This window comes from Gracilinanus agilis, chromosome 2, assembly GCF_016433145.1.
Source record: "Gracilinanus agilis isolate LMUSP501 chromosome 2, AgileGrace, whole genome shotgun sequence".
Taxonomy (NCBI): Eukaryota; Metazoa; Chordata; class Mammalia; order Didelphimorphia; family Didelphidae; genus Gracilinanus; species Gracilinanus agilis.
The window spans coordinates 652,800,256-652,825,620 of NC_058131.1; the positions used below are offsets into that span (position 1 = coordinate 652,800,256).

Here is a 25,365-nt window from a genome sequence, read left to right on the forward strand (position 1 = left end):
CTTTTTTTTTTTGCAGAAGTCTTTTCAATTCCCCTTGCATCCAATACAGTAAATTCACTCTTATTAATGCCCAGCCTAAGCAGTGTGCTTTCTATGTCCTTTGCCTTATTACAGTCACCACTCTTATTATATTTTATTGTTCCCAGGCCTTCGGTGCATATATTTTTGGGTTTCTCTCCTAATCTTAGGTAACTTTCTACGTCATCCAGAGGAGGTGTTTAGCTATATTTTTTGCATTTATGCTCCCAGCACTTATCATGGGATTTATTTTCTTCATGTTGGCTTGCCTTGTTAGACCACTTGGAAATGTAATAGGTCTTTCTAGTGTTGTTCCTATTATCACTATTGTAGGATTTGTTAAAGTTTATCTGCTTCTTGAATCTACAGAATTTTATGATATGGCCCTGGTGTCCACAGACGTAGCAAGTACTTACTGTATTGCTATTTCTCTTGCTATTATAACCATTGGACTGTCTGCATTGACTGTGACCCCTACTTGCTTGCAACACTAGGTTTTTAATTTCTTCTCTTTCTTTCTCCTTTCTAGCTTCCTTGAGCTACCTCTTTAAATCGGCTATAACTGTGTCCTTTTCTTTATCAGATTCCCTAGCTGCTCTTTTTTCTTTTGCTTGGGAATCGTGGCTATAGCTAGCATATTGTCTTATGTCTTCAATGGATAAAGTTTCCCATTGAGGGCAATTTTGCCAGAAGTAATTTTGTTTTTGTATGGCAGCCCCTTTTATAAACTGCCTGTGGATGTGTTGCAGTGCCTCAGGTGCCTGGTTATCCCAAAATCCTGGTAAATTTTTGGCTGACTCTACAAGCCTATCCAAGTAAAGACGTGGATGCTCATCCTCAGCCTGCCTCCGCTTTTTAAATTTATTCCATGAATTGGGCCTCTTTGCATGCAAATGCATTGGCTCCAAAAGATCAATTCGACACCAAAGTAGGTATTTCATATTTGAATGGGATTATACTTCTACATCTTCATGAACAGTAGGCCATGATGTTAAGTTTTCATTGGTCCTTGTTTCCTCTAAGAATTTTGTTTTTTCTGAGGGTGTGTAAAATTCCCCAAGAAGAAATTCCACATCCTGGAAACTGGTATTAAAAAGTTCAAAAGCTCTTTTCATTTCTTTTATGGACTTGTGTGGAGATAGCTAATACTTAGGAAATCTATGCCATAGCACCTCAAGGTCTTGTGCAGTAAAGGCTTTGTATGATTTTAGATGTACAGTTCCTCCTTCTGGTTGTAAAATAGTGTGATCAACTATGGGAAACAGATACAGTATTGCCTGTATCATCTTTTGACTCAGTCTTGTTGTTATCATTGGTAGAACTAGTAGCTTGTGCAGTCTGTGCTTTCTCTATAACTTCCAACTGCATAATAGTATGATTATATAAGTTCTGACCCTCTCTGATCTTCTTATTTTTTTCAATTAATTGTTTGATTTGTTCTTTGAGTGCCTGGAGCCAGTATGCATTGTTGTTTTGCTTAGTAGTACCCCAAATATGTTCCATCCCTTTCTTTATTTCCCACAAGCCTGGATAGATTGAAACTACTATTTGCACCTATAGTAGGCATGAAAGAGATTAATTCAGCTAGGCTGACTGCAAGTTCATTTATAAGAGTCATCTATCTATAAGTTACACTTTCAAAAAGTATCTTGGCAAAGTTTGAAGCCACAGTTGGTAAGCTCCTTGCCAGACTGTGTAGATCATTAGACAGAAACTTGTAGTGATAAAAGTCATCCTGACAAGTGCCATCTTTGGTTTTTTTTTTCTTGTAAGGTTCATTTCCCTTTGAACTTGCCAAAAACTGTTATAATGATCCTGGTGTTATGAGGAGCTGAAGTTGAGTGTGTGGGTGATACCTGAGGGTAACATTTCAGTTGTGATAGTGAAACACAAAGGACCCCACAGAAATAGTTGTTGTGAATCTGATGAACCCAATTTCAGATATAATAGTGTCCCAGAATAGCCAGCCAAATGAAGATCTGTGATTAGAATTGTACAACTACTTCTAACTGACTATTCTGGCCTACATAGGATAACACTAAGTTGACTGTGAATTATATTTTACTATAACTGATACTATTCTCCTTTCCCTCAAATATCCCAAGAATATGATCTCTAAACCCTAAGGAAGAGATGACACCAAATCTACGTAAGTTTGAAGATTTAATTTTAAGAGGCTTAGGAGAGGAAGCAGGTAATGATTGGGAAGGAGGGAAACAGGAAGTCTTTAAACTAAGCTAATGATAGTAATAATGGTATTTAAATTGATGATAGTCAGGCTTGTCAGTTGCCAATTGCCAGTCTGCCTGGTCCAAACTGGTTTCAACCTAAATCAGGTTGCTTTGCTGTTAGATGTTGTTGCTTCTTCTTGGTGATTAGATCAGGATCAGGTTATTCAAAATAAGGGTAACATAGGATCTGGGACTGTGAAATAGGTTGGTGCAGATTACTGGTAATTCAAGCTGACCTATGGACTATCCTTACCACAACCTCCCACTTCCCCAAAACCCACTCTCAGATTGAGATCCATGTCCCAGTTCAAATCCTTCCTTATAAACTTGAGCCTCAACTGTCCTGGCACATGCCAGGCTCAGTTCATTCTATATTCTAATCAGATAACTGTCCGTCATCTTGCTTTCCATATTGCTGTTCAAATTATCATTACACTATCTATGGAGAGAGGGAGAGAGAGAGAGAGAGAGAGAGAGAGAGAGAGAGAGAGAGAGAGAGAGAGAGAGAGAGAGATATTTGGATACCTGTGTGCCATCTTCCCAGACAGCTCTTAGGAGCAAACACCTATAAAAACTATATATAAACACTATAAACACTACAAACTACAGGTGAAAACCTTGCTTATCTGTGGCAGGTCTTTGTATTTCAACTGTTTTCCTGGTTATACACTCCAGAAACTTCTTCTTCAACTTAAAGCCACTTAGGAACACTCTGTCACTGCTTTCCTCTCTAAGAGAGCAGTTTTCCTTTTGCCCATTGGCTTGTAGCCCTGTGTCTGCATCCAGGTCTGCCTAGGATGAATAGGGATGTCTCCTACCCCTAAGTAAGAGGACAGAGGGCATTACAAAGCACTTTACAAACCCTGAAATGTTAGTTATCTTTATCATTATTGCCGCCCTCTTTCCTTTCCCTGATTCGAAACCCCCCTCATATAAAAGACAAATGTTTTTTTTTTTCTTTCAACCAAATAGAGACTGGCAAGGAAGGTGAACAACCTGGAACTCTAAATCAAGGTATATCAATACCCCAGCCTTATTGATTCTTATTGGACTGATAAATGACCATGAGAGGGCTTTCTCAGTGGTATCTAAGAGAGCTTTTTAGGAAAGTTTATTGAGGCCCATCTATCAAGAAGGGACTGCCCAACTTGGAGTTATTTGGCAGCAGCTTTTGTGGGTAGTGGCTGTTGTAGGAGGGGTGGTTTTTACCAGGTGCTTTTCTGTTAAATAAAAAATGAGCACTTATCTTGTGGGGGAGGAGGGAAGGAGAGGGAAGTCTACTTCAGATAATATGCAATTCTCTCCTGGGTACATAGATCCCTGATAGTGCAACTCTGTAGAATTGGAATCCCATTTTCAAATATGAGGGTGATGTTACATCAACATTCCTATGTCCTATTTATTGATTGGTTGTGGTCATAATAGTATTATTACCCAACTGAACTTCCAATGCTTTAGGACTTGCATGGGCCAGCAGTTATATTTTGCTTTCATTCTTGAGATTTAATTCAACTTGCACACTTTATAGGGTACTTTAAGAAAAAACTTATTTTTTCCTCTCTCTGGCTTTCTCTCTCCTTTGGTCTTTGCCCCTCTCTTCTCTGTCCATCTCTGTCTCCGTTTCTTCCTTTCTGCCTTTTTCACTCCCTCTCTCTTTTTCACACACTCCTCTAAACCTCTCTGCCTTTCTCTCTGTCTCTTTTCTGTCTCTCTGACTCTGTCTCTATCTCATTCTTTCTCTCTGTTTTTCTGTCTCTGTTTCTCTTATCTCTATGAAAGTATTTAATATCTCTCTTCTTACAGAAACTTTGTCTTTAGGCTTGGAGTTAGGAGATGCATTTATTGGTAAAATTATCTGTTGGAAACATGAAATATCCTTCTCTTTCATATTATATGTTTTGACAGCATGATATATTGAAAGAGGACTGGATGTGATATGAGAGGATCTGGGTTCCAATTCCAATTCTTCTGATTACTAATAGTGTGACCAAGGGCAAGTTATTTAAATTCTCAGGGTTTCATCCACATATAAAATACAGGAGTTAGACAAAATGATCTTTATGAACCTCTTGACCTAGCATCTAATTATTCAACAATTATGAAAAGGTGACAGATACTGACAATCCTCATATCCACCTTTCAGTTCTTCTCTACAGGACTAATAGTGGATGAGTTCCTTTACCTTCTGTGGCTATTGAAGATATTATGTTATTTTCTAACTGAGTGATTCCCAAAGTGGGTGCCACTGTCCCCTGGTGGGTGCTGCAGTGATTCAGGAGGGCAGTGATGGCCACAGGTTTTAACTTTTTTTGTATTACATTCTATTCTGAGTTCAATAAATAGTTTAATAATTTCAAAGTTCAATGTTTCTAATTTACACCTTTCTTTACTATATTTTACGAAAAAGGTAGAAACATTAATACATATATCTTTCCTATTAATTGATATTAAAATTTTTTAAATTAATTTCCAGGGGACACTAAGAAATATTTTTTCTGGAAAGGGGGTGGTAGGCCAAAAAAGTTTGGGAACCACTGCTCTAACCTCACCTTCCTCATCGATTAAACAGGAATAATCATATAGAAGTATGAGAATCAAATGCAGTGATGGTTGAAAAGCTATTTGTTGGGGGTAGCTGGGTGACTTAGTGGATTGAGAGCCAGGTCTAGAGACGGGAGGTCCGAGGCTCAAATCTGGCATCAGACACTTCCCAGCTGTGTGACCCTGGGCAAGTCACAAATACCTACTATTGATTCTAAGGTAGAAGGTAAGGGTTTTTTTAATGCCATATAAATGCCAATTATTAATACTATCTAATAAATAAATCAGAATCAATCTGGTTTAGTATGAGTAGCCTTGGAGTCAAGTGAACCTAGGTTCAGAATCCATATGTAATATTCATTCATCGTGAGACCTTGGTTAAGTTGTTTAGTCTATAGGTACTTCAGGCAACTCTGTAGGACTTACCTAAATCATAGGTTGCAATCTGCATTGGTAGGAAGATGAGTCTCACGTGGGGAGTTCTCTACACATTGTAGTTATACAATAAATAAATTAGTGTTAATATGATAGTGGGTGTTAATGGGCTATTTTGTCATTCATCCTTGGTAACATATTTATATTTTAATTGAAGTCTACCAGAAACACAATAGCTTCATAGAGTATAGCTTTTTGGTGCCCTTCAAACAAATATTAGCTAGGTGCCTCTTTCGGATACTCTAGTATTGTTCCCACTTCCATCGGAATTGGATTGAACTCAGCAGTTAGGAGAACTCTGCTCCTAAATCTGCCTTGGATTCTTGGTTGTTCTATAATTGATATTCTTTTTTCATTGACTCCATTTCTCTATCTAAATTGTAGTGCTGATTATACCTTTTTGACAAGGATGTATTAATAATGGAAAGAAAACATGGTGCCATGGAAAGAGCACTGAATCCCAGCTCTGACACTTACTAATTGTGTGACATTGGGCAAGTGATTAATCTCTCTGGGTCTCGGTGTCATAGGATCACAGATTGTGAACTAGAAGGAATATTAGAGATTATCCAGTCCAACCCTCTCAGTTTAAAGAAAAGGAAACTGAGGCCCAAGGGAGGTTAGGTAGCTTAACCTGCATGATTCAGTTTATAAGCATCTTAGGCAAGATTTAAACTCAAGTTTTTTTGACTGTAAGCCCTCTAACCAAGATATATGAACTACTTCATTAGACTTCCTTGTTTGTCAAATGAAAGAGTTGGACTAGATGACCTCTGATGTCTCTTTCAAGTCTTAATTTATGATCTTATGAAGACAAAAATGTGATTTGCTCTGATGTCTCTTTCAAGTCTTAATTTATGATCTTATGAAGACAAAAATGTGATTTGCTATGAGAATTAGATCATATATAAAGCCAAAGAGGATTGCTGTTTGATGACCATAAATACTGTAACTTTATATGAGAAATAGGAAATGAAACTGTTTAAAAATTCTACTTTCTTTTCAGTGAAGGCTGAGGGAAACACTAATATAAATTTATGAGGAAAATATGATTGTGTCTATACAAGTGATCTATAATGATAAGACATCGCCTTTTAGAAACCTCATGTAAATATATCATTTCTGGGGCTTTCAATAGTAGAACACATCTTTCCATTTGAGGACACATCTTTGCCTTTTGTAAATTGCCCCGTGAGATGGTATAATGAAAACCACATAGCATTCTGGTATAAGATTAAAGCTTAAGAGTCATCATTTGTTTGGTATAGAGAGTATTTTGACTTTCTGTCTATTAGTGGTCTTTGGGTATCAGAGGGTCAGTGAATGATCATTCTGAGGTGGGCAATTTTGCAGCTTGTATTTATAAATGTCTTATTCACTTACTCTTAAGTCATCAACTGAGAGGTGAGTCTAGTGTTCTGAATGTCATTGATGGATAAAGTCTGAACTTTTGTAAGCTCCTAGTCATCTCTGTAGACCAATTTTCTTTTTATCTAGCCATTACTTGGATTGTCAAATGGATGAAAATGACAACCTGTCATCATACAATCCACTGTTCCTCGATAGGTTGGGTTTAGGGTGTATCTATTAGAACAGAGGTGTCAAACTCTTGGCCAATGGTCACCAAAACTCTCCAGTACTTCTGGATCCAGATTAAAGTATAATTAGGAAATGTTTAGCAAAATAAATCAAAATACAATATGACATCAATAATGTTAATTTGTGATTTTCTAAATCAATATGTGGCCCACAGAGACCCAATGGATACCAGAATGCTAGAGAATAGAGACTAGCATGGTGGTAGCTAAAGGTGTCATCCTGACCTTCCCCTTTAGACTACTTTCATAATTAACCAATTACTCTCTCTTCCCTAACTCCTGCTTTAATCAACAGTTCTGTGTATAGAACAGACTCACTTATTTGTCAGCGATCCTCTGTAAATGACACCTCAATTGGTTCAAACTTTCCAGTGATAAAATAATAATGAAAAAGGAGGATGCTGAGTGAAAGGCAGTGAGGTAACTCTATTGTCTTTCATTGGCCATTAGGAATTTACTTTCAGTTAACCCTGCTAGGAAAATGTAATTAAACTCATGGTTGATAACCATAGCCACGGGTGCCGATCAGAAAAAATGATTGTTGCTTCCAAGATTCCGGGGATTGTTATTACACATCTTTTGCTGGAAACTATGCACTTCACAACTGCGAACCTCCTGTGAGCTTCCTCATATTTTCAATCAAATTATTACACACTAGAAATATGCATAAGGGAAATTATTCTACGCACTTTATGGTATGTTGTTGCTGGTAGCGGTAATTGAAGTACCTTTCCCACTTATGAAAGTACTAATTTTATTTGTTTTTATTGCTTTTCCAGATGCAATTATTTATTTAGTGTGCTTTGGCTTTATTAAATTATGTTTACTATAGGAACATCATAAAAATGTATGAAAACAACACATCAGCCCAGCTAGCCCAGTGACCTGTATTGAGAAATCTAGTGTTATTTTTCATATCCAAACATAATAGAATAACGTAAGAATAAACAGATAATCTCCACTACAAAACAATGCAATTTCCATGTAATACAATAAAACACCTGGACAATATGATTTCATAAATCTTGGCTCTAAAATTTACATGAGTTGGGTGTTAGGTGGTTATTTTAGGACACATGGTATTTCTAAATGGAATCATTATAATATCAGATGTAATTAACCCCAAAAGCAGGCAGTAAACAGGTTTGAGTTGGTGAATGAGAAATGGAAAATAGTTTTAGTGGCAAAAGACAAGCAAAGCAGGGAAAAGAAAAAAAGAATAAAGATCCCATCCTATGAAGTTTCAAAACTTTACAACTACAGGCTGGGTGGTAGGATGTGGGAAATCTTGGTGTTGGTCCCCAACCCCTCAATTGCTATGTATCAGGGCTTCATTCAGTTACTCCACAGGCATTTTGATACACAGTTTACTCTATATTCCTACTGCAAGAAAAATGAGAAAAGCTTTCAACCCTTGAGACATGTTGGTTTTAGTACTTTTTTTTCTTTTAGAAAAACTTAAACTGAATGGCTTCCTGATGTTCTACAATTCAATGAAGATGTATAGCTTATTGACAAAATAAGGGCCCCTTGAGTTGTTCTGAGACTTAGCAGGGACACCAAGTTAGATGGGCACGAGCCAGAAAATGACAGCATCTTAGAAACAGTACCAAAAAAAAAAGCTAAACTAGTCAGTGTATTCATGGAGGCCACCACCACATCCACCTCATGCCTAGAATGTAGTTCTCTTTATATCTCTTTTTCAGAGTCTTTGAATTCAAGAGTTGGGAAGGATATTAAATACCATATAAGGAATCTTTTATTTTTTCCTATCAGTAGTAGGGAACCATTAAAGTTTAATGACAGGAGGTGACATGGCTAGACCTGCCCTTGAGGAAAATTACATTGAAAGCTGTGTAGAAGATGGAGTGAAATGGGGCACCATATATTTTCTGCATTGCTGTAAATATTTAGCTTTGGAATCTCTTTTGAAGACTAAATCTAACTTTAGCATATTCTTCTGTGTGTCCTCAATGGTGGCAAATTGTTCTCTCCTGAGGATGCATTTAAAGTATAGAAAGAATCATTGAGAGGCAGCTCTACGAAGTGATAGCGAAGCATTAATTATCAGTACTAGGGCCATTTTGGGTCACCAAGTGGTCTCAGTGAAGGAGTTCCAAAAGAGGAGTTGCAGTCTTTCCTTAGAGCTAGGAACCAGCAGTTTCCTTCTTGGGCCACGTGGGAAAATGTAAAGGTCAAAAAGGTCATAGGACTTCTTATGGGTCCCCCAGAAAAGCCAGTAGAGAATTCAATCTTCATGATTTGTTCTGCCTTGATCAAGAAAGTGAAATCAGTGAGTAGCATTTTCAGGGGGCAGATATCTACTTGGTTCAAGGAAAAACTTTCCAGCTTTTAGGGCTGTCCTGTAATGGAGTGTGTTGCTTTGTGAGTCAGTTAGCTCTCTGTTAGAAGATGTGTTCAAGCAGAGGTTGGTTGGTCACTGATCAGGGATGTCATCAGAAAATGACGAAGTAAAAAGAACTCTAAATTTTCAGCCCTTAAATCTGGGATCAGATCCCAGCTCTGCTGCCAGCCAGTTGTGTGGCTTTTGGACCAAACCTCCTAAAGTCAATCTCATTAGCCTTATGTGTAAAATAGGGAGAGCATTTGTTCTATCTCCCTCAGAGACATTTTGAGAAATATGCTTTATAAATTATTAGGTTGTTGGGGAAGGATTCCAACAAAATTAAAGGAAATAAAAAATGGTTTGTCAGTCTTAAAAGTATCACAGAAATGCTAACTATCACTATCATCACCATCATCATATCATCATTATTCTGAATTGGGAGAAAAGGTGGACTAGATGACCTCTTCTGAGTCTTTTCCAACTCTAAGATTCTATAATTCCTAAGCTAAAACCAAAGTGCTCCATCATACAACATCAAATGAAATGACATTTTAGTACCACAGTACCCGGCATATAGTAGGCACTAAATAAATGTTTATTCCCTCCTTGCTTTCATTCATGGAGTTAGAGCTCATGTATAGAATGAAGGCAAAAAGCTACTTCTGTGATCAGTCATTTGATCGATCAGTTTGACTTATGACCAATCCATGTGCATCCAAGGACTTCAGTGTTACATGTCTAGACGTCGGGTAATCAGTTGGTTAGATGCCAGATAATTTACTCCCACCAATTTATCCAGAGTTGTGACTGCTGACATTTTGGTTTGTTTGTCAAAGATATTTTGTATTAAAGACCTCTAAACACACAACTCCCTTCCCTTCTCCAATCCTTATGAGCTCCTATATCCCCACTTTTCAGGGTTTGGGAGATCTCTTCGGATGATGGTGCACTTTCCGAAAGAAAGCGATCATCTGTAACTCTGTTGTTGTTCTTGTATTGCAGCCAAGAATCACGGAGGAAAACTTAACATATGCTGAACTGGAGCTGATTAAACCCCACCAGGCATCCAAAGGCCTTCCCACAAGCACCGTCTATGCTCAGATCCTCTTTGAGGAGAACAAGCTGTAAACCTGCCTCCCACCGTCTGCCCTCCAGGGCTTTTCTAAACGTCCTATTTAATAATACTCATCAGGCTCATTATTTATGAAACCTCAGAAACTAAGCCCTTATTTTTGTACTTTTTACTTTTATACTTTGGTGTTGTTGTGGGGCCCGTTTCCCCAATAACATCCCCAGTATTTAAAGGAGGCTCAGAATGGGCTTCTGACAAAGAAACAGGAACCCCAGCCCTCAGGTTCTTCTCTAAGGGAACCTATGACAGATTTGTCCATTTAATTTTCTTCTTTTCTGGGCCAGGACCCTATTTGACCTACTTCTCAAATTCTGGGAGCAACAGAGAAGATTCTTCTGCTGAGCCAGTCCCCCTGAAGTCTTCCTTTTTCACAAGACTTTGTTATAAACCTAGAGAATGTATTTTTTACTCTATTCTTCCTGTAACAATGATATCAAACCTGTAACATATAAGTAGAGGAAATGCCATTATAGAGCAAAGTGTATGATGGTAGCTATGTCATAATTGGTCTTCAAAGGACCAGAATCACATGGATAGAGCACCTAGAAGCTAAAAATCCATTTTGTAAGAATATTTTTGTTTTAACTGCTTACTAATATCCCTGATTACAAGACCCCTAGGAGTCTAGTGGAGTAGATGTCTGGGCTCAGGGTGGGGTAGACTTCATTCCCAAACTAACTGTGAACTCTGGCTTCCTTGGTGCTTCCATTTTTCTATGTGAAAAATGGAGATGGAGCAGCACGTTTTGTAGGGAGAAGGCCTTGGAATCAGGAAGACCTGAGTTCAAGTCCTCCCTCAGATATATATATTTTAGCTAGCTGTATGATCTAGGGCAAATCACTTAAAATTCTGAATGCCCCCAGGCAACTTTCAAAGACTGTAAATTACCAGAGAGTTGCTCATCTGCATTGGTGGAAAGAATTTCCATACCTGAAGATTTCTACACTGATGGAATCATAGCTTTTGTTACTTCCCCACCCCAATCCTAATCCACCATGTTGTGAGGTCAAGTGAATTTAGGTTGATAGAGGGATTAGAATCCACTGACTGAGATCATCTAAGGGAGTATATGGTATGAGTATTTGTGTCTAAACATTAGTTATGCCCCACAATATGTCAACACTTCTATTTTTTATTGAGACTTTGAGATCTGCTCCCTTTTTCAGCCATGGAGCACAATCAATATTGATTGGGGATGTAACTGAAATACTGTAATATGCAAAGTTCCTCTGATCATCTCCCTTAATCAGAAGGGCGAGATGTTCAAACACCCCCTAGCCAAGCTGTCTTAAAGAACTACTTTATGGAGTGCTGAGAGTGTTTTTTGATCAGACACTGACATCTCTCTTTACACAGAAAGAGGAAAGAACATGGATCTGTGACTCACCAATCTGATCAAAGGTTTTCAGGGGAGAAGGATCCCTGGGCATAAACTGCATTCCTAATGTGACCTTTTTTTCTGATGTGTTTGTTTGTTGTTCAGGATTACTGAATGAATGTCATGCAAGTTTGGGGGTTGGGGTTACATCACAGAATATGTATAAAATGTAAATAATATATTTTAAGCGATCCTCTTTGGGTTCTGGTCCTGACTCTTTCACTCACTAGTTGAGCAATCTGGGAAAGGAAAATGGCCATATTCCCTTGACCTATCCACTACACAAAGCCCTTTTGAGAATCAAGTGAAAATAAAAAAAATATGAAATTTGAAGGAACAGAAAATGTTTAGCCTGGAAAAGAAAAGACCCAGGGGTTGCATAATAACTATCTTCAAGTATTTGAAGGACTGTCCCATGCAGGCAACGTTTGATTTGTTCTGTTTGGCCCCAAAGGGTGAACTAGAGACCACGGGTGGAAGATACAAATAACAATTTTTGAAAATAGAAATAAAACAAAAACAAAAACAAACTTTCTGATAACTAAAGCTATCTGAACATGGGTGATTCAGAATCTGGTGGGTTCCTCCTCCCATAGTAGAGACTGAATGATCATTTGTGGATTTTATATATACATATGTGTATATATATAACACATGTATATATGTATGTATGCATGCATGTATGTATATATAATTCTATATAGTGGATTTATATTATGCACTGGTTCTGCAAGATGACCTGAGTTCTTTTGGATGCTCTAATTCTGAGATTCTATGAACAGAAGGTGCTCTGATGTCCACCTCTCATCCCCATACTTAGATAAAGGTATGTGTTCAATAAAAATGGCCCCACATTGTGTGTTTATCTTCAGATTCCACCTCTCCATTTCCACTTTAACAAAGTAAGTTGAAAGCAATGCCTAACGGTTTCTATTCTATCATTAAAAAAAAAAAGGTGGAAAAGAAGAGTAGTTTTACTTGCCCTGGAAATAGGAGATCCTTTCCAATACTCTTCAGATATTTTACAATGCAGCTATCTGAAAAAGACTTGATTACAAATATTAAGAGAAAGAGGGTTGGTTTTTTTTAAAGCATTTTTCTAAAAAATGGATATTGCTACAAATAACCAGACTGCTAATTTTTAAAACACGTCATCATTCAAAAATTTTAAGTGTTATTTTATTCAGGTCTTCTGTTGGAAGCAAGCATACTCCTGATAAGATAAAAAAAAGGCAACAGTACCTTCAAAAGACTATTGTGATAAATGAATATTCAAATTCCTTTGTGTACAATGCAAAAACGGTACAGTATAAATCCAAAGTATTATAATACAAGGTATAAAAATACTGTATCGTTAATTACTAATATGTTTACCATGAGATTATAAATTCACCCACACACAGACCATTCCAGGATCCAGAGATAGAAAATCAGACAACAAATACTACAGATAACAGCAATAGCAATATAAAAATGGATTCAGTGCTTAGTCCCTTCTACTCATACAGGTCTCACCCTGGCACGGCCAGGGAGTAGCAATATAAAAATACAAAAATTTTTAAAATAGCTCAAAAAAGATAGAAGCCACCAACATCATAAACATAAGCAGAATAAGATGGGAATCAAGATGAACCATCTTCAAGCAAAAAACAGCTAATGAAGTCTAATGTCAAATTTCCATAGTTCTCCCATGTTCAAAGGCATCATTAAATGAATTCCACACTAATATTTGTAAAATATGCCTCAGAAGTCATGATTAAGCTGTGAGATAAGGTATCAAGGATAGAGGAGTCACTCCAAAGCAGCCAGTTGCTCAATGTCATGCCGTGCTTCCTTTGCATGCTCTTCAAATTCAGTTCTTTTTGGGGAGATTTCCTTTTCAGTCTTGTTTTTGGCTCTTTCTTTGTCCAGTTTCAGGAATTCACTGTGTTAAATCTTCAGTCTTCTTCTTAGTGATGATGAAAGCACAACTAGATGAGTGCTTTTTATGCTCCAACATGGGATCATCTATGGGTTCCCAGCCCTCTAGTTCCTTGGAACAGACGCACTAGGCTAAATCAGGCTCGTTCTCACTTGGGCAATGAATGAACCCACCTTCAGCCATCCACTTCTGTGTGCAGATTCAGTCTTCCATAAAGGACCAGTTCTGGAGGGCAAAGATGCGGGTATCTAGGAGGCAGAGCTGCCACATTGGAGGTAATGGCAGGACGCTCTTCTTGGCACCGCTAACACAGACCATTTCAAATTTAGTCTTCGCCCGACATGACGGGAGCGCCTCTCAGTAAAAATGTTTAAAAAGGTAAATGATTATCAGCCAAGCGTGGGAATGGTGCCCAGATCAGTGAGGGAGCCTGATAGAAAAGGTCAGAAATAGCAGAATTTAAGCTTGGAAATCCATAACGAAAGAATCAAAGAAATACTAAGCAGCAGGAAGATAGCCCAGCTGAGGTTAACTGAAATTAGTATATATTTGTAATGAATCAGGTCCAAAGAGCTGATTTTGATATAGCCTACCAGACAAAATTTTGGAATGTTTCAGTAGTAAAAGAACTACAAGCCATAGTACTAAAACCTATCCAAGGCATTCCTTCACTTATATATGCATTGAGACTCCTTTTGGGGCTCCCCAATGTCTTTGAATGATCAAAAGAATTCATAGAACTGCACTATGAGGTTGGATTCAATTTCAGATTACTATGTAGAACTCATCTTTCTTCCAAAGTAAGCAAGTGAAGGCCTTGCAACTATGTGAAAAGATCGAGGTGAGGAGGGGCAGCTGGGTAGCTCAGTGGAGTGAGAGTCAGGCCTAGAGACAGGAGGTCCTAGGTTCAAACCCGGTCTCAGCCACTTCCCAGCTGTGTGACCCTGGGCAAGTCACTTGACCCCCTTTGCCCACCCTTACCACTCTTCCACCTATGAGACAATACACCGAAGTACAAGGGTTTAAAAAAAAAAGGTCGAGGTGAGGAACCTGAAAACTACATTAATATTTCTTTTTATAAATTTAATTTTATTTTCCCACAATTACATGTAAAAACAGTTTCCAAAATTTAAAGAAAAATGAATCTTCAATTCTCTTCCTCTCTCAGTCCCCATCCCCCTGAAACAGTAAGCAGTCTCATAGATTTTGCAAGTACAAACATAAAGTATTTTTCCATATTAATCCTTTTGTGGAAGAAAACCTAAAAAAAAATAAAGTGAAAAAAGTTTGCTTTGGCCTGGATTCAGATTCCATCAGTTCTTTCTCTGGAAGTAGATGGTGTTATTTTATCATGAATTCTTTGGGATTATATTGCTGAGAATAGCTGTGTCATTCACAGTTGTTCATTGTCACTGTGTACAATGTTTTATGGGTTCTGCTCATTTCATTCTGCTTCATTCAGTCATATATGTCTTCCCAGGTTTTTCTGAGCTCCTCCTGTCTATCATTTCTTATAGCATAATCGTATTCCATTACAATCACATACTATAACTTAGCCATTCTCCAGTTGGTGGGCATCCCCTCACTTTCTAATTCTTTGTCCCCACAAAAGAGCTATTCTAAATATTTTTCTACATAGAAGTCCTTCCCCCTTTTGTTTTTTATCTCTTTGCAGTACACATCTAGTAATGCTATTGCTGGGTCAAAGAGTATGTACTATTTTATAACCCTTTAAGCATAGGTTCAAATTGTTCTCCAGAATGGTTGAATCAGTTCACAATTCTCCCAACAATGTATTAGTGTCCCAGCTTTTCCACACCCCTCCAAGTTTTGTCATTTTCCTTTTCTGACATTATAGCCCATCTGATAGGTGGGGAGTGGTACCTCAAAGTTGTTTAATTTGCATTTCTCTAATTAATAGGGATTGAGAGATTTTTGCATGATGACAGAGAGCTTTAATTACTTGTTTAAGAACTGCCTATTCATATCTTTTAACCACTTACCAATTGAAGAATATTTGTATTCTTATACATTTTAGTCATTTCTCTATGTAATTAATAAATGAGGCCTTTAAAAGAGAGAACTGTAAAAAAGTTTTGTACATTATGATTACTATTTATTACTCTTCATCCTATCCTCCCCTATTTAGCTTCTGACCATCACATCCCCCAATTCGCCCTCTTTTTAAATCAGTCTCATCCTGCTTCTCTTATTCCCATCACCTACTTTCCTATAAGGTAATATAGATTTCTATATCCAATTGATTGTGTATGTTCTTTCCTTATTAAGTCAATTATGATGAGAGTAAGGTTCACTTGCTCCCCTCCACACACTCCCACCTTCACCTTCACTGTAAAAGTTCTGTTAACAGACAATAATTAACTTCATTCTATTTCCCTTCTCCTACCTCCCAGTGCATTCCTCTTTCTTATGTCTTAATTTTATTTTATTATACCATCCCATCATATTCAATTCATACCCTTCCCCTCTATGTATACTCCTTCTACATGCCCTAATAATTATAAAGTTCTTAGAAGTTACAAGAATCATCTTCCCATGTAAGTGTATAAACAGTTGAATCCTATTGAAAGTCTTTAAATTTCTCTTTTTTGTTTACCCTTTTAAAAAAGCTTCTCTTGAATCTTTTATTGGAGAGTCAAATTTTCCATTCAATTCTCATCTTTTCATCAGGGATATTTGAAAGTCCTCTATTTCATTGTAATAACCATTTCCCCCCAAAGGGTCATATTTAGTTTTGCTGGGTAAGTAATCCTTAGTTGAAGTCCTAGCTCTTTGCCATCTGGAATATAATTTTCCAGGACCTATGATCCTTTAATGTAGAAGTTGCTAAATCATGTGTTATCCTGATTTTGGCTTCACAACATTTTAATTATTTCTCTTTGGCTGCTTGTAATATTTTCTCCTTGACATGGGAGTTCTGGAATTTGGCTGAAATATTTCTGGGAGTTATCATTTTGTAATCTCTTTCAGCAGGTTATCTGTGGATTATTTCTATTACTATTTTACTCTCTGGTTCTAGAATATTAAAGCAGTTTTCCTTGATAATTTTCTTGAAAGATGATGTCTAAGTTTTTTTTAATCATGGCTTTTAAGTAATCTGGTAATTTTTAGATGATTTTTCCTGGTTTTATTTTTCAAGTCAATTGTTTTTCCAATTATATTTTTCATTCTTTTGACTTTGATCATTTCTTGATGTTTCATGGAGTCATTAGTTGCCACTTGCCTAGTTTTAATTCTTAAGTCATGATTTTCTTGAGCAAGCTTTTGTACCTCCTTTTTCATTTGACCAATTCTATTTTGTAAAGGGTTCTTTTCCTCAGTGAATTTTTGGACCTCTTTTTCCATATGATCAATTTAGCCTTTTAAGAAGTTCTCTTCAGTGCATTTTTGTATGTATTTTTCCATTTGACCAATTCTGCTTTTTAAAAAGTTCTTCTCTTCATTGGATTTTTGCATCTCTTTTACCAATCATCCTATTCTGTTTTTTTTAAGATATTAGTTTCTTCAGTATTTTTTATTTCTCCTTTACCAGGCTATTGATTATTTTTTCATGATTTTCCAATATCACCATCTTTTTGAAAATTTTCTTCAGTCTTTTAATTAGATTTTTAAAACCCTTTGTGAGCTCCTCTATTAGTTCTTTTTCGAGTTGAGGCTAATTCATATTTTTCTTGGAGGCTTTGGACTATTGACTTTGTTTTCTTCTGAGTTTATGTTTTGGTTTTCCCTGTCAGCAAATTAACTTTTTGTGATGAGTTTCTTATTCTGTTTTAATTTTTTTGCCCATGTCCAATATTTTTCTTTTCTTTTACTTTAAAATAATCTGTTAAACATGTGCTCTTTGCTTGTGGAGCACTGTTCCAAGCTTCAGGTTCTTTGTGTAGGTTCCTTCATAGCTATCTCTGGGGATCTATAAGTTTTCAATTCTTCAGAGGATTATATTATAAGGAGAGATTTAATTAATGCTCTCTCAGCCTGTGCTCTGATCTGTGAATAACTACAAGCATTCTTTTATCCCTTGGCACTGTGACCAGGGGTCCCTGCTCCCCTGTGGCTGCAAGTGCTGATGGTTACTAGAACTCCCTCTCACCTTGAGATTGTGGTCCTGAACTGCAACCTAGTTCTTTACATGAGCAATGGTACAAGAGTCTTACACCCAGAGCCAGCAAAGGGACCCCTGTAGTTTTCTTCTGAGCAGTTATCTCACCACACCCTCACCAGCTGTGGCTGAGAGTTTCAAAAGCCTTTGCTGTTCATTCAAGTTGTGCACAAAGCCTGTTATTGCAGTGAGATATGCTACTTGCTCCAGTGCACTAGATCTTTCATGCTGGCCTTCTAAGTTGTTTTGGATTAAAAATTACTTTGCCCCATCTTTTTGTGGGTTATGGTGCTCCAGAATTCATTTTGAGGCTTTATATTAGTTTTTTGAAGGGTAATTTGGTAGAGATTAGGCAAGTCTGTGTACCTCCTTTGCTACCTTTGCTCCACCAATATTTCTTTACTTTTTAAGCATTTGCTTTTTTAAAAAAAATTGAGTTCCAAATTCTTTCTTTCCTTCCCATTCCTCATCCCTCTCTGAGCCAGTAATCAGTCTGGTAAAGATTTTGCATGTACAATCATGTAAAACATTTTTATTAGTCATTTTGTGGAAGAGATAATATGTTAATATTTCTAATCCTTTGAAAATTTAGTCTCATATTTATATAACCTTTTACATTCTTCCAATATTTACGAACCTTGATTATAATTAATTTCATTTTATAAATAGGAAACTGATAACAAAAAGTTCAGAGGATTTAATTCTTAAGTGTTTAATAAAAGAGGTTAGTCTAGAAAATTAAAAACTACAGATCATCCTAAAGCATCATTTAAACTACAAGATTCAACTTCAGCATCAGATGTCAGTAAGAAAAAAATACTCTGAACTAAATGAAAGAATGAAAAGGCATTTTGAAGCAGTCACTCTGTGCCATGAACTGTGCTAAGCATGAGGGCCACAAATAAAAGAAAGCAAGACAATCCCTGAACTCATAGAACTTACATTCTAATTGGGAAAATCAACAGATAAAAGAGAGAAAGAGCTAGAAAGGGAAAGGGGGCAAATGGAGCAGAACAAGGTAAATATGCATAGCAGTATAATTTTAAAATGGCAAGAAAATGACCTAGAGGCCTGGTTCCAAGCAAGATAAGATGAAAACTCACCTAATGGAGTCAAGGATCTCAGGGGACAGAGTCTATCTGGTTCTGGTGGGAGGAGGTTGAGGAAGATAATCAAAAAGGAATGACTGAGAAGTGATGCAGAGGCTTGATCTGAGTAACATATAGTCAAAGTACTTAGGTGAGAGTCTGGGTTAGGTTCCATTTGGTTTCATGGGGAGAGGATTAGAAGAATGACATGATCTGGAAATGTCTAGGAAAAAATAATAGAAACCACAAATAATTATTTGAAAGGCAATGATGAGATAACATCAATTATTCAAATGAGATCATTTGGAAAACCTTAAAGCACTATATATGCTGGTTATTATTATACTAACATTTCTGGGATTCTGCTAAAATAGTACTGAGAGGAAAAATGATCTTCCTGAAACACAAGTTAATAAAATAGAAAATGAAAAGATTAATAAAGTGAATATGCAATAAAAAACAATACAAAAAGATACCTAGAAGAAATACAAAAGGAGAAAGCTTGAAAATTAGAGGGAAACACATAAATTGAAAAGTAGAAAGATTATGGGAAGTAAATCAAAAGGCCAAAATTAAAAAAAAAATAATCATAAAATACAGAACTAATAAAAAATTGTCATCCTGCAATATAGTTATGTTCTAGTAAAACTGGATATTTAAAAGAAATGTAGAACTAACATGTAATGTTTAATATAAAAATAACATAATTTGAAATAGAAAACTTACATAAATTAATCAATGAAATGATATTCTAATGGTGGGAAAAGAAATGCACTTAACAATATACCCAGTAAAAATAGTATACCTGAGAAAGTCATGGATTCCCTATAACTGTTTATCTTCAAGCATAGTCTAGATGACCACTTACCTGGCATGCTGAAGATGAGATCTCTTCTCAGGTCTGGGTTAGACTAAATAGATGGTCTCCTAGATCCCTTTCAAATTTGAGATACAATGATTTTCTAATGCAGGGAGGTTTTTAATTATATTTTGTGTATTTTGAGTGGTTGGACCAGTGTTAAATTCTCTTAAAGCCTCCAGCCCAGGGGATACATAAAAGTTTTTCTGTCACTTTTTTTCTTACCTTGTTTTCTGGGTACACCATTAGGGAAGATTTCACTCCCATGACATCTTTCTAATAGAAGGAAATTCAGGCAGCTTTAGAGATGCAAACCTTTTAATAACACCCGGGAAAACTTCCACAAACCCAGATGGCTGCTGGGAAATAGATCCTGTGCTGAATAATTCTTCACCTGCTTCCTTACTGAGATATAATGATATAGTAATTTTTTTAATACAAAAAGCAATTTGTTAAAAAGTTATATCCTAAGGCTCTGTATTTATTGCTTCTCAGAGATCTTTCTGAGGTTTTTCTCTCAATTGTCAGAAAGAGTAGAGAATTTTTCTCTATGGAGCTCAAATGACTTCAGGGGCTTTATCTCATTAGTTCTCATCACTTTCTTCTGAAGCAACAAAAGCTATAGGATGAGGAGACTCGACCCTCAGTGGTGGCTTTATACAATGGCCACTGGACTCTTGGCCATGATTACATCCTCATGCTTGATAATAATGTTCTCCCTTTACTCTCAAAGGTGGCTGAAAGGGCCATTATAGATCTATAGTACACCTCCCTTATTTTCTATAAATGGTGGGACTATTCCCCTCTCCCACAGGGAGACCACAGAATAGCTATCTTGGCTTATAAGTACTCTGTGGAGCCAAATTCACTCAATTTACTTAGACCAGGTCAATATGTTATAATGTTTTCTTTGTTTCTTCAGTTAGTACAGAGTATAATTGATTGGTACAGCCCATGGTTGTTCTCTCTACCACAAGTCTTTCCCAATTCCAGTCTATATTACACTCTGCTATAAATTAATCTTCCTAAGGTGCACTTCTGACCATATACCCTACTCTTACCCCAAACTCATTCAATGAATTCCAGGGGCTCCTTGTCACTTCTAAGATCTAATATAAAATCATCTTTTTGTCTTTAAAAGTCTTTCATTATCTGTCCTCCTAACCTTTGCAACCCTTTTAAACCTCTCTACAGAGTGTTTACTAATTCAGGGACTTTGGATAAGTCACTTAAATCCTTTCACTTTCAATTTCTCCTTTGTAAAATATGGGGAAAACATAGCAGTTATGCCATATAGTGAGAGTTTAGGAGACAGGAAATCCTGAGTTCAATCCTGCATTAGATAATCTGTGACTCTGGCAAGTCACTTAACCCCTGTATGCCTCATTTCCTCAGCTGTACAAAGGAGATAATAATAGTGCCTACTTCCCAAAGTGGTTGGAAAAATCAAATGAGATGATATAGATAGATAGATAGATAGAGATAGAGATAGAGATATAGATATGAGAGCTCTTCTCAGGTCTGGGTTAGACTAAATAGATGGTCTCCTAGATCCCTTTCAACTTTAAGATACAATGATTTTCTAACACAGGGAGGTTTTTAATTATATATAATATATAATAATTAGTACAGTGCCTGGTACACAGAAGGTATTTAATAAATGCTTCCTTCCTCCTTTTCTTTCTCCCTCCCTTCCTCCGTCTGTTCCTTCCTTCCTTCCTTCCTTCCTTCCTTCCTGCCTTCCTTCCTTCCTGCCTGCCTTCCTTCCTTCCTACCTTCCTCTACTTAACTCATAAGATGAACAAAACTAGATTCTTCTATACATAGAGGTTACCTAGTGTGATGAAAAGTATGCTGGATTTGGAGTCAGAGGACATGGGTCAGAAGCCTGGCTTTGTTACTTGTTACTTGCATACACTCTAGCTCTCTAGTCCTCAGTTTCTTTCTTGAAAAATGAGGTGGTTGGATTAAATAGCCTTTTGGAGCTCTTCCAACTCTAAGTCTATGAATCTATATTCCAAACAATAGGCCAGACCCTAACACACCTGGAAGTCTCTTGTGGACCACAGTGAGAGTTCATGGTCTAAAATGTGCTGCCTCTCTCATAACCCAAATGATATCATTTATTTTTTTCTATTGGTTTCCTGGGAGACCACCTCATGTTACCAGTTCTGCCTCCAGATGCCAAATGGGGCATGTGGATGTCTCCTGCTTCACTGGCAGGGATGAAGATTCTTCTGCAGATACATGAAGCATAAATGGTTCCAGCTCATCTCCTCCTGACTTCTCTGGGCTTTGGGACAAAAGACAAAAGTAAGTCAGGATAGAGCAGACAAGTGTGAGCTACAAAGCAGACGGAGAGCAGATGCTACCAGTCAAGTTCAGCCCATTTTTTAAAATACCCTTGAATTCTCCAGGAAAAATAAAAATAATAAAAAAATATATTTAAAGATATTCCCAAGCTTTTAAGGATTTTAGAAGTGTGAAGGAAAATATATTTTCCATCTTAAATAAGTGTGAAGATAGATTTCATAGAATCACAAAATCAGAGATTTAGAATGAGAATCAAAGGGACAGGGGAAGGGAATAAAGTATTTATATAGTACATACTATCGGCCAGGCACTAGTTTAACCACCTCCTCAAATATTATCTCATTTCATCCTTATAAGAACCCTGGGAGGGAGGTGCTATTATTATCAACACTTTACAGTTGAAGAAACTGAGGCTACAAGAGGTTGAGTATCATTCCACTGAAACTGGTCTCTCCAACGTTGCTAATGATTTCTTAGCAAATCCAATAGCTTTTTCATAATCCTCATTTTTGTCTTTTCCATAGCCTTTCACATTGTTTATTTCTCAATTCACTCTAGTTTTTGGGACATCTCTCTCTCCTGGGTCTCCTCCTATGTATCTGACTATTTTTTTCTGTCTCCTTTCATGATCCTTCTCCAGAGCATGATCTCTAACCATAGGTGTCCCTCAAAGTTCTGTCGTAGGCCTTCTTTTCTTCTTCTTTTAGACTATTTCACTTAGAGATTTCTTTAGCTTTCATGGATTTATTTACCATTTCTATGTTGATCATTCTGAAATCTAACTTTTGCCTCAATCTGTCTCCTGACCTCCAATTTCACATATCAGACATCTCAACCTGGCTGCCCAGTAGATGTTTTTAATTCAGTATGTCCAAAATAGAATTCCTTACACCTTCTCTGATTCCTACCTTTCCTGTTACTGCAGAGGGCAGCACCATCCTTCTAGTCCCTCAGGTTCACAATCTAGACGTCATCTGGATTCCTCCCTATCTCATCTCTCTCCACCTCATATCCAAGTTGTTACCTGGGTCTGTAAAGTTTTCCTTGGTAACATCCCTTGAATACTCCCCATTCTCTCCTCTGTCACTCACACCACTCTGGTGCAGGATCTTATCGCCTCACACTAGGTCCATTGCCATAGCTGCTGGTGGATCTGCCTGACTCATTCTCTGTCTATTCCAACCCATCCTTATGTAGCCACCAAAATGTTTTTTGTAGGACAGCATTTGATCATGTCATCTCTCTACTCAGTAAACTCCAATGCCTCCCTATTATCTCCAGGATCAAACATAATATCCTGTACTTGGCATTCAAAATATTTCATAACCTAAACCCCTTACTTTGATCCAGTAATGTTGACATTCTGGCTGTTCCAGGAATAAGGTACTCCATTTCTTGGTTCCTGACATTTCCTTTGGATGTCCCCCATAACTGGAATACTCTTGTCCTCCAACTATTGATTTTTTGGCTTCCTTTTAGACCAAACTAAAATCTTACTTTTTACATGAAGCCCTCCACAGCTCTTCTTTTTTAATTCAAAGATATTTTATTTTCCCAATTACATTTAATAACATTTTTCAACTTGTGTTTTCCAAGATTATGAGATCTGAATTGTCTCCCTCACTCCCTTCCCTTCCCCCTTTCCAAGATGTTAAGCAATTTGATCTGGGTTATATGTGTATTTTCATGCAAAACATACTTTTATATTAATCATTGTTGTCAGAGAATATTCATAGAAAAAGGAAACCCCAAAATAAAATTAGAAATTAACAATTATGAAAGATATTATGCTTTGATCTGCATTTTCCTTCAATGGTTCTTTCTCTGGAAGTGGATAGCATTCTTTTTCATGAGTCCTTTGGAATCATCCTGGATCATTGTGTTGTAGAGTAGTTGTCTTTTACGGTTGATCATCATACAATATTGCTGTTACTGAATATAATTTTCTCCTGGTTCTACTTACTTCATTTTATATTAGTTCATGTAGACCTTTCGAACATTTTCTGAAATCATTTTGTTCATCATTTCTTCTAGCACAACAGTATTCCATCACCAACACATACCACAACTTGTTAAGCCATTCCCAAACTGATGGACATCCCTTCAATTTCCAGTTCTTTGTCATCACCAACCTGCTACAAGTATATTTTTATGATCTCTTTGGTATGTAGACCCAATAACTGTATTACAGGATTAAAGGGTACCTATAGCTTTTTGGGCATGGTTCCAAACTGCCTACCAGGATGATTGGATCAGCTGACAACTCCACTAACAATGCACCAGTGTCTCAGTTTTTCCACATCCATCCCCTCCAACGTTTATCACTTTCCTTTACTGTCATATTGGCCAGTCTGAAAGGTGCAAATGGTTCCTCTGACTCAATTCCTCTTAGTTCTAGTGTCTTTATTCTGTTAATTTTCTCTCATTTATCCAATATGTATTTGTTTCCAGTGTCTCCACCATTAGATTATAAACTCCTTGATGACAGGGACCATCTTTTGTCTCCTTTTATATCTCTAGTGCTTAGGGATATATATACCTGGCATATAGTAGGCACTTAATAATAAATGTTTACTGATTGATTGCCTAGGGTCAAATAGCTATTAAGTGTCTAAGACAAGATTTAAATTCAGGTCTTTATGACTCCAGACCTAGCACTCTAAACCACAACACCAGTTGCCTTTGACTTTAGGGACTTGAGAAGTCACCTCTTCTAACCTAGTCATTTCACAAGAGGAAACTGAGACCCTGCTAATCTAGTACAGTGGGAAAACCATTAGAAAAATCTCTGACTTTCAGGCTAAGATGTCTGCAGAGTAGTTGCAGAACTTTTACCCTCCCCACCACCAACCTATACAATACCTAAAAGAATAAAAAGGCCAAGATCAGATGAGCAAAGGAACTCTACAATAGGGCACAGCATCAAAGGTACATGGAATTTAGGCATTTCCATGCTATAAGGGGGAAAATTAGCTCCCACCAAAACATGAGCTGATGAATTCTCCTCCACCCCACCTATGGGGCAGGATTCATAGCTAGTGCCCTAGAATGAAAGCAGGGGGGAACAAGAGCACCCCTGAGAGCAGCTAGACCTGAAATCCCAGGAGGATGAAGAGTGAGCACCTTGGGCACGGAGAGGGGAGTGGGGCTGGGGCAGCATATAGCAGAAATCTGGGGCAGACTCAAAAAGTAGCCTCAGGCAAAAAAACCACTCCATAGCTCCATACACAGAGACCCAACCCTCTTCACCCAGACTTCTAAGGGAAACAAGAAACAGCAGTGCAATGGCTAGCAAGGTCCAAGAAAAACCAACCAACAAAAGAAGTAAGAAAAATCCACTAACTCTAGATAATTTTTACATAGAAAAAATCCAGACCACAGAAC

General features: G+C 37.2%; 1 protein-coding gene and 1 pseudogene across 1 annotated transcript in view; one reads left to right on the forward strand and one right to left on the reverse strand.

Moving 5' to 3' along the window:
* VSTM4 (V-set and transmembrane domain containing 4) overlaps positions 1-10,353 on the forward strand; it is a 122,684-nt gene extending 112,331 nt beyond the window's left edge. The window contains exon 8 of the mRNA XM_044662704.1: positions 10,173-10,353. Within this exon, the coding sequence (XP_044518639.1) occupies positions 10,173-10,298 (126 nt within the window). The 3' untranslated portion in view covers positions 10,299-10,353. The remainder of the gene's footprint in view (positions 1-10,172) is intronic.
* A 3,118-nt stretch (positions 10,354-13,471) lies between these two features.
* On the reverse strand, positions 13,472-13,919 carry LOC123236376 (annotated as a pseudogene).
* Between the last annotated feature and the right edge of the window lie 11,446 nt (positions 13,920-25,365).